At 40.2% G+C, this 10,846-nt stretch overlaps 1 protein-coding gene across 7 annotated transcripts in view; it reads right to left on the bottom strand.

Annotated features, from left to right (window-relative positions):
- Positions 1-2,663: 2,663 nt before the first annotated feature.
- The window catches only part of tbc1d16 (TBC1 domain family, member 16), a 29,085-nt gene continuing 20,902 nt past the window's right edge, over positions 2,664-10,846 (bottom strand). For 4 of the 7 annotated variants that reach the window (XM_020051148.2, XM_020051149.2, XM_020051150.2 and 1 more), the window contains 4 exons: positions 9,735-9,921; positions 8,691-8,870; positions 7,888-8,034; positions 2,664-5,519 (listed from right to left, as the gene is read on the bottom strand). In XM_020051148.2, coding sequence (XP_019906707.2) covers positions 5,253-5,519; positions 7,888-8,034; positions 8,691-8,870; positions 9,735-9,921 — 781 coding nt within the window. In that variant the 3' untranslated portion in view covers positions 2,664-5,252. The remainder of the gene's footprint in view (positions 5,520-7,887; positions 8,035-8,690; positions 8,871-9,734; positions 9,922-10,846) is intronic. The other 3 variants (XM_010874262.3, XM_010874266.3, XM_020051152.2) reach the window with 1 other exon arrangement.

Raw genomic sequence — 10,846 nt, 5'->3', positions numbered from 1 at the left:
GCCAAATTTGCATCAGAGACACATCTTAAACGGGTGAAAATGACAATAGCCGCACGTCATCTTCCGAGGTAACGTGGGACACTTCCCAGCGTTTTTCCCCGCAGCTACTTGGGTCTAATGAGGATGTCTTGCTCAGTGTGCATCTGAGTGGAATGATTGGCGGTAAACAACATGTCAGTGGTCTGACCAAAGCGCATATGTTTCGCCTTACACTGCAGTGAGTGTCTTGTTGTTAGCGTGAATCGAAAATGTTATTTACATATCACGTATATGTTATTTCAATTTACACAATTCATCTCAATTGTAACCTAAATAGGCTCTTAGGCTGGCAGACGCACAAACGCACAGACACACACACACGCACAGACACACACAAGCACACAGTTAACACTGTGACACTGATGAACATGATAAAGGAGGATCACACACAGAAGGATCACACACCCACACTGATCAGATGTGTACAATCTTGAATGTTAAACACACAGACAGTGTGTAAGGTACATGTGACCATGAAGTGTCTGCACTTTATCAGTAGCAGTGTGAGGTTGCTGTCATGAGTGGCAGCTGAGCTTCCACGTCTAAGATAGACCCTATTCAGTTAGACCACAGATCTTATCAATCACAAAAGCTGTAAAGACTGTAAACCACCATGTTTCTGTAGAATTCAGGCAAACCAGCACATGGTGACAAGCTGTGGAAAAAGTGACATTAAAAAGAGCAGGTTAAAAAATAAGTAATTGGTGTGTCCTATGAGGTAAGTATGTCAGAATCTTTTATTTTGCTGGTTCTCAAATTTAGTTAAAAGTTTTTAGCATTTGTGGGACAATTCCCATTGCAGAGGGTTATATTACAATATTTCACACATTTTCAAATTATCCCCAATTCTCTCCAATGTTTTTTAAAGGTTTTATTTTTCATTTTGCATGGTACTTGTAAACATGTAAATTATATATTTAAAGCAATGGTGGAATTATGTTTTCTCACAGTATTACTTACCTTCCAATCGTGTGATTGTTATATTTGCATATGAATTAACCCCCCGGACCGTGTTTGTAGCAATGGGAACACTATTTTAACGTGAGCAAGCATCCAAAGTAAGAGTGGTTGCAATTTCCTGTATGCAAAGAATCTGCAGGTTTCTCACTTGGTGTGGATGTTTCTCGGTATGTGAGACAACATGCAGTAACTAGTATAGGAAAATGGGAATAAAATAATGTAAATAGTAACTGTAAAGCCCTTACGCTCCGTTCACTTTACATGCTGGGGTTGGTTGGTCTTGTCACCCACAGACTCACTCATTGGTATACTTTTATGTACATTGCCATTCGGGGTTTGCTACCTTCTTAGTTGTGCATTTTTATTCTGCATAAATGTGGTGGGTACTCATCATTCACAGGGCTTTCTCCTGGTAATTGTCCTAAATGCTTAAACTGAATTTGGATAAAGGGCTTTTATGTACTATGCCCCATTGGCTTGGAATGCCTGACAAACTAGTTTTAAATTGGACAAATTTGTCCTCCTTGGTGTTTTTAAATCACTGAATTAGGAATATGAGGCTGATTCCTTACCTGTCAGGGTTTTTCATTTGCTGCTTTTTCTGATTGTGCTTTCTGATTGTCATTTCTGATTGTGCTTTCTAAGGTTTTTTTTTATGGAGAACTTATATTTGTCTTATGTTGTCAGTTTGAAATGCTGAAATAATGACTCGCTATCTATCTTGGCCAGGACACTCCTGAAAGAGATTTTGAATCTTAATGTGCCTTTCCTGGTTAAATACAAAAAGGGCCTGTTTGCAAAGACTGGGAGGTTAGTTTGGAATGAAGTGTAATGATGGGAACTCATCTATCTTTCACATAGTAGACAAATCCCTTGTGTAGCACCTTTTATGCTTAACAAAGGCACTAATACATGAGCTGAGAATGATGCACACTCATCACATACAGCGTGGGCCTGATCTTAGACCAGCCCGAGATGTTCCATAAACGCGGGCACAGATCTCATGTGCAATTCCGCAGTCAGCTTGCATTACCGTTTAACAGTAATGTTGTTTTGTGTAGATAAACCGCGTAGGAGTTACCCAAAGGAGGATGTAGATAATGAGAAGTGGCATTTTATTCATTTATGAATTTATTGTCATTTCCCCTTTATCTGTTTTTCTTCTCTTGAAATGCATTAAGCCTGATATGGGCTATCAATCAGCTGCTAATAGGTTTTGTAATTGGAGTCCATTCCAAGCATTGAAAGAGTTATTAGAATAAAAATATTTGACAGCACTCTAATGGGTACACTCAATATGGCCCGGCTCTACCAATAATAGATCATTGATGTGCGTGGGAATGTCCCTTCTAGTGTGTTTTTATTTCTATGGTTCCAACCTCAGAGACAGTTGGGTTTCTCAGGACGCTGGGCTTTTACATAGGTTGCTTGTACATCGAGTTGCATTCCATGTTAAACATCTTATTTTAATGCATGGATCTCTCAGGCCCACTGTTTTTAGGATGAATTAATTAATCATGGCAGAAGCTGTCATACTCGTTTAGAGGAATGTGTATCAGGTCCTAAAACAATGCAGTCGGTGTAAATTAGTAACTAACATCTAACATAAAACAACAAAGTCCACCACAGTACAACTACAAATGTGCTAATACAGATGAGTCTGCTTATTATGGTTTTATTATTTTGGCTAGCTACCTTTCATCATTTGTTATTTAGAAAGAATGCCTCCCCTGTAGAAAAGGTGGCCCACAAATAATGTTTGATATGGTTTTGACAAGATTTCAGGTTTGAACTCGACGAAAATCACCTGTCAAAACCCCTTAACTGGCATACACTGACAGACAATGATCCTCCCTGGTTCTGGTTCATTAGCAAAAAAAAAAGCAGTCTTCAATAGAAAAAAAATATTCTGGACAAATCCAGGGAGATCTTTCCCGTTTCAATGCGTTTACTTTAATTTGGTGCTTAATGGACATGAAACTGGTTTGTTATTGAGGGAAGTCCATACCTCATCACACGCTTGTTGCTCATTTTGCTTTTAAAATAATATACAGGAGCCACACATTTCTGCTCCGAGATTGAGATTTATTTCAAATCACCAATGTTTCGGCCTTTACCACAGCCGTCCAGAATGTTAAGGCCAGTCTGGTATGTGAGGCCCTCTTTTCATTAGTTGCCTGTGCATTACTATAAAACCTTACAGAGACATTGTACATTCAGTGATAACGCCAAGTCACAATCTTTAAATAATAGTGCAGAATCAATTCGCAATCCTGAACCTAAAGACGTTTCTACAAATGAGTCTGTAACATGAGCAGAAACAGTAAACACAAACATGTGAGTGAAGCAGTCAATGGAAAAAGATGGATTATTAAGATACGCAAACAAATACGCACACTGCTGGCCCCTTGTCATCCAATTATCTTCCAAACAATGTTCCCATCCATCAGTTTAGCTCTTTATAAAGTGGTTGGCCAAATCTAAATTCTCCAGGCATTTTCAGCAAGCAGCAGCCAAAGATGACTAATGCACTCAAGTCCTTGTAATGCATGTCAACAGCAGACGCTGAATGTTGAGCAGGAGGGAGAGAGCAAGGCAAAGCAGCTTGGAGATCCTAATGTTACCCTTTCAGCAACAATTTGAAGACATTTTCCCCTCAGAAGTGGCACTTAATCCACGAGTGGGTCATCTTAAACGTCATAATGACTCACTGATCGCAGGAAACATGCAGATCTCAATTCTCCAATTTAAAGCCTAAAGAACTCATGGAAGAATATGAAACGATTTATTTCAAATGGCTCCTCTTTGGTTGGCTTGCTTGTTCCATCTACCCCTGTCTCCCTCTCGCTCTGACACGTAATTGGGGAGATCAGTCAGGGGAGGCCTGCTGGGAGCTGCTCCCAAACCTACTACCAGATGTGGGGAAGTCAATGTACTGTTTACACTTACACCCACCTACCTGGGCTCCATTCATATAGACCATTCACCTGGTCAGTGCCAGGGAAGACGCTTGGCGTTTTACGGTCACTGACAGAGGCTGTGCTGTACAAATCAAATGAATGATTATTCATGTGCACACTGCAATGACATTTTGTGGTTTAAAGGTGTCCTACAAATGAACCACAATAACATTGTTTGAGCTTTTAAACAATCAACTTGTCTGAAATCATATAACACCAACACATACTTAAAAAGCAAAAAGTCTACTATCCTCCAAATAAGTTTATATTCAATATGTAAAATAGCAGATCAAAAATGCACAATCTTTTGGCTGGCAATGGTGTGATAACCATCACGATCGCCCAATTCATTCAGAAACTCGTGGCCATTTCCGCTATAATTTTTTCCGTTCCTTTAGCTAAGATCAACATCATAGTTATTCATATACTCTCTTATCAAAAAAAATAAAAAAAATAAATGTTCTGCCTGGCAGACAGCATCATCTGATACTGTGAGAAAATGAACAGGTTCCTGATAAGGACATTTCATGTAAAAAGTTTCCTATATAGCTTTTTTTTGGGCTTCCATGTTATTCAGGAAACGAGTTGCGCCCTCGTAAAGGATTGCTCATGCAAGGATATAACCATACTACTGTATATTGCTTAACTGTATAATTACAAACCCAAAAAAACTCTGATGGGAATGCAAAACAATATCATACAAAAGGACAATGATTCGCTGATGAGAGCTTTTCTCTCGTGGTCAATGGAGGTTTATAGAAGTGAGTAGTGTTAAAAGGTCTCAGAGTTAACTGGACTGAGATTATATATAATCATATATATATAATTTCATTATTCACACAAACATTCCATTGTAAGCATACAAAAACATTTTGAGAAAATGTAGACCACTGCAACACACATCAATTCCGTCACTGACCTATGGAGTAACCATTAATCCAGTCCAGCAATCTTACACCAGAGACTGGAGCCCCAGCATATAAACAGCAACACCGATGATTGTCCATTCTCCTCTAACTGCAACTTCATGGGAACTGCAGTGCCAAGTCTGTGCTAGTGGTGCAGAATGTTCCAGATACATTCATATAAGGCGGTGTTCCATGTCGCACCGGTCAAAAGAATAATGAGGAAAATTGCTTCACTAAGACGGGGATTGTGACCAGGAGGAAATGGAGGAATGAGTCAGAGAGCAGCAGATACATAGAGGCGACTCCAGGGATGGGAGTGTGATACTGCAGCTCCGGCATTGGAGTTACAGTTAGCACCAATGTCTGCCCCCTCCCCCATTACACCTCAGGACGGCTTTCGAAAAGTGAAGATGTCTCGGGTCTTGGAGCCTCTCTTGCCCTGGAAGGGTGGGGTGGGGTTAGGGGAAGTGGGGGGCTGTGGAGGTGCACTGCCTCCATAGGGGCAGCTCTGGGAGTCGGAGTGCTCCCCGGAGCACTCAACAGCCGGGATGTAGCGGCTGTCCCACATCCCCGGACCACACAGCTTACACAGGTCATGGAGACTGCATGGGATTCTGGGCAACAGACGGAACTGGTAGAGCAGGCTACGGGCCTGGTAGGACAAGGTGTGCGAGAGAGAACAGAAAGATGGGTTGAAGGATGGAGAGACGAGCGCAGAAGACGGAAAGGCACAGAAATAGAGAACCGATGAATGAGCAAGAGGGTGTAGCGGAAAGGAAAAAACAGAATGGTAAAGGTCAAACATAAGAGTAAACAGGTTGAAAGGAAACAAGTTAGCTAAAAACAATGTTTAACACACTAAATGCTAAATAATTTATATTTAATATATTTAATGTCATGTAGGTTTAAATAACATTCAACATTATAAATATTTAATGTCATGTAGGTTTAAATAACATTCAACATGATCATATTTAATGTCAAGTAGGTTTAAATAACATTCAACATGATCATATTTAATGTCATGTAGGTTTAAATAACATTCAACATGATCATATTTAATGTCATGTAGGTTTAAATAACATTCAACATGATCATATTTAATGTCATGTAGGTTTAAATAACATTCAACATGATCATATTTAATGTCATGTAGGTTTAAATAACATTCAACATGATCATATTTAATGTCAAGTAGGTTTAAATAACATTCAACATGATCATATTTAATGTCATGTAGGTTTAAATAACATTCAACATTATCATATTTAATATCATGTAGGTTTAAATAACATTCAACATTATCATATTTAATATCATGTAGGTTTAAATAACATGTAACTAAACCAATAGTTTGAAAGAACGAATATCCTAACAAAGCCAAGATTATCGAAGCAACTGAAACTTAAAATGAAAAGAGAATGAGCTGTTTCCAGACGTAGATATTAAATCAGATACGGGTTCTATAGCTAACAGTCAACAGTCGCATGCAAAATGTGCTGCTGCAGCAGTACTCACATAGCCTCCATAAACATGAGGAAGACAGACAAACACTAGCTAATACACTGTCAGCAGAATCACACAGGGTATTTCAAGGCTCTTTGAGGGCTGCTTTCTGAGCGACCAATAAATACGTCTGGATGAAAGGTTGTTATATTACAAGCTTCTTTCCCTTCTAAATCCATTAGGAGCAGGGGATGAGTGTAAACTTAGGAATTAGACCTTAAACCGCAGACAGAGGAGTTTAGCATCTGGTCCAGGTGGGAAATGCCTGGGACCTCAAAATATGATATCCTGATACTTCGGACACAATAAAATAATAGGAACTCTTTATTTTCTGTAATATACTCAGTATAGCAATTTAATATTGCGATGTATTCCAACTCAACATTCACCTCTCATTGATAATCACACACTAAGACAAAATCCACTACACTTCATCATGAAAAAAACTTCAATCAACTGCTTTCATTTAAAACGCTTATTTGCGCAGACGAACACTATGAACAATGGTATATTACAGCTCAATTTCCAAAACAATCTTGTGACCTGACCTGAATCTAAGCCAAAATATCACAGAACAGTGTTCAGCTGCCCCTGAAATGAGGTTACCGTGGTAACAGAGAAAACAGCCCGGGAGAATTTCTTTCAGTGCTACTTGCTAGCTTGAGTCTGACTACACTGTAGTAATTTGATCCATTCACTAGCAGTTGCAGTTTAAACTCAAATTTACATTGAAAATCACCAAACATGTGAACAGAACTATGAATCTTTCAACGTGCTACTCCGCTAGGCTCCTGTAAAGTGCACACATTGTTGTTGCCATTGCTGCAAATTGTGTAATTAGTACAGCTATAAACTAAGTCTGAAAGATTGAAAACACCAAAGGTAGATTTTCCTTGGGCTATGAATCACGACGTGAATACACTCATGTGACATCCCAAAAAGCGAGGGATCTTTTAAAAACCCTTTGAAAGCCCTGCGTAACAAACATTCCACCCACCAGTGACAGAATCTACCCTCATCTGGTGGATGACGGGTGTTCATCTTAGGCCTGGTCATCGCGTGAAGTGGGCCACCATGTTGGATGCATTGACAATCTGCCAGAGTACTTCGAAACCTTTCAAACTGCATTTGTCATGTCACGTTTTTTCCCAGCATAGATTTTTCCACATTTTGGAATTTAATTTGGACGGGCATTCTCGGATTGCTGTTGTGCACCAAAGGCTGACCTACAGAGCGCTTGCCTCCAACAGCCCTTCCTTTAAGTCACAATGCTGCTTAACATCTTTTTTTCCTTTTCTTCAATGGCCAAGGAAACAAAAAATACACTCTCTTCCTGCCTTAGAATGTTTTTTTTTTTTTTTGTGGTGTCAGCATGTGAATACAGTGTTGTGTGTGTGTGTGGGGGGGGGGGGGGGGGGCTTGATTTGTATCTCCCCACCCCAAAACAAAACAAAAGGTAGAGTGTTCCAAACTGCATTGAGTAGCGCAGCGTCATGCTAACAGCTAATAGTTACCTTGCGCAGGACAAGATCCCCATTCATGTGCATGGAGAGGTTGCTGAAGTGGAGCAACATCTGGTCAGTGGCTAACTGCTGCTCCGTCACGTCATCGCCGTACAGCACAATTATGGCCACACACAGAAACAGATGGAAATAGTCTGTCTAGGAAGAAAAAGCCAGTGACGGAGTGTTATGTACAAAGCGTGCTTACACCTTAATGTAGAAAGCCCGCCCACTGCACACAGTGCAGTGTCTGGTTGTGTTTACAGATCGGCAACATCTAATGCCTACAACACTATAACACACAGGTATACATACTAGAGATTAGGTTGCAAACAATTCATTTGTTTTCTTACTGACTCAAGAGTCACGATTTGTGTTTAAACAGCTGGCAGCAATGAGTCCTAAATCAGGATCACTGGCAGGATTCTTACATGGTTTTACAACTAACTTCTCTAACCAACAGCAGAAGTGTATTAAGAAATATTCTTCATCTGTTTGTCCAGCAATCAGAAATGTACAATGTTTGAAGCACACCATTACAACCTTCGGTCACAAACAACAGAAATAAGCCCATTGCGCTACTGAGATTATTTTGAGTTTCCAGTTACTCAACAGTAAGGGGTCTGTGTACTCATTACGGCATGAACAACACGAGTAAAGGCTTGTTCTTTTAACTGAACTCAAAGGTATTGGTGAGTAAAAAGAGTTGAACTTCCCCTCACTAATGCATTCATACACAGAATCAAATCCACTGTTCGATACTGCTCCCTGGATGTCAGTGCCTTGTGATGTGACTGATGGAATGCGTCGTATACCTGGTAGTGTGCCCAGCAGGCCTCCCACATGCGCAGGGCCTCCGTGTCGGGGAACTCCCGTTTGAAGCACAGCAGGATCCAGCGATGGCAGAACAGCAGCTGCAGGCCGTCCTCCCCCAGCCTCGTCAGATGCTGGTGGAAGCGGGGGAGCATCAGACGCAACAGCTCCCTCAGGTACATCTAAACCAGGGGGTCAGATGTCATTTCGGTTAGTGAAAGTATAATTATCTCACAAACATTTGTCACGTTCGTGTTTAATTGGGAAGGGAATGTTGTTAACAAGTGTGATTAGCCCGCGCCAGGAAGGAAAGCAAAGTCTCACACCTCACAAGAAGAACCTCTTGAGTCAAACCAGTCCCTTCTGCTAATTTCACTGGTGCTAATAATTAAAAGCTTATTTTGTCCGTCATGATTTTCAAGGGTATTGACCATTTCGACTATGACTGTCGAATCTAGTGGGAACCATTTATAAAAATGAAGAATACTGATAGTACACAGGCTTTTAAATAAACCACTAGAATACAGACAGAAAACAACATACTAATTCAAGCAATGTCTTCACCTAAACCTGATTTTAGCAAATTACCAGTGACTGAACGCTAAACCAGTAACTCCTGCTGTAATCACATGATTCTGTGTAAGCTTTTTAAAATAATTGTTGTTTAATCTGTCGTAAGAACCCATCCACAAGGTATTAGGGAAAGAGATTGTTTCAGCTCAAATGTGGATATGAATGTCATGGTATTCTAGCGTAACACACATACAGTAGAGCCAGCACAATTAACCTATAATCTCATAACCGACAGTTCTGGACTATAAATGGAACGAACAAAGCTTTTATCTATATCACAGCCGTTGACAAACATACACATGTTAGAGAATTACAGATAGAAAGAGCAAAGAGAGGATAGCGTGCAATAAAATGAGAGTGGAAGAGAGAGACAGCTTAGGTAATAAAGTCAGAGAGAGTACATGTAAATAAGAGAATGACTGTATGTGTAATATAGAGTGAAAGAACCCCCCCCCGCCTCGCTCTCTCTTTACCAGCTGTCTCTCCATGTCCTCATCTCGGGGTGAGCTGATGAATATAGTGTTCTCCATTAGGCCCACAAAGCACCAGAACGTATCACTCTCGTCCTGCACCTCGGTAAGCAGAGGGGCCACCAGGTCAGACATTCCCTGGCAATAGCCCATCTCTGGGTTGAACACAGCGTAGTTAAGAAGCACCCGTCTACAGGAAAGGAGAATCACACACACACCAGAAAATATCAAAAACATCTAAAACAAAGTCATACACATTAACTCCAAGTACTGCACATCACAAGTCCTACCAAGCAGAGCACTACAGCACTATGCATATTCATACTGTAAATTGGATTCTAGATTTTTTTCCCCTCATCAGGTACGTCTCCACCCTTTCACAATGCCCTGGGCTACAAACCTCTGTTGCGCAAAACTTTTCAAAGAAAATATTAGCATGGACAACATTTGACGCTGAAGAAAACGTCCTGGGCTATAGTCCCAAATGCCCAGGGCTGGTGAAGTCCCTGTTAAGTGGGCAATAATGTAGCCAATGTACAATCTATCATATACAGTACTGTACAGTATCAGTAGGCTACCATATCTCAATTCAGAAAGTTATTTTTGATTAATACATTTGTCATTTCATTGAGTAAAAATAAATATGACCTAATCTCCAGTTTTCTGTTTGTTGACATTCAACAAGAACATATTGGTCAATAAGAACATTGAAAATGCAAACCAAATACAGGGACTAAAATCGGTAATAGAATGCAGACTTTTTACGGTCAGCTTGTTGTTTATACAGTGTGCTGGATTTTCACCATTTCGCTGTGCTCAAAGAGCAAGTTTGGTGTACTGTTGAGATAGCTAGCTGGCTGGATTTCTAATTTATGCTCAGGGTAGTTATGTTACTATTCATATCTCAGGAAGCCATTTGCAATGGCGATCGTAGCCTACATCTAGCTAGGTAGCTTAAGCAGCATTGCAAAGTGTTTGCATCGCAATACGAGAAAATGTCCAGAATATATCTGCAGTAATAAAGGATGATCATTTTTCACAAAGTTTAGGCTGCTCACCAGAAAACATTTTGGGTGAATACAGAATTTCTATCAGTCAACAGAAGGCACTTATTC

This window comes from Esox lucius, chromosome 11, assembly GCF_011004845.1.
Source record: "Esox lucius isolate fEsoLuc1 chromosome 11, fEsoLuc1.pri, whole genome shotgun sequence".
Taxonomy (NCBI): domain Eukaryota; kingdom Metazoa; phylum Chordata; class Actinopteri; order Esociformes; family Esocidae; genus Esox; species Esox lucius.
The sequence above is the reverse complement of the archived record's forward strand: the minus strand, read 5'-3'. Positions and strand labels throughout refer to the sequence as shown.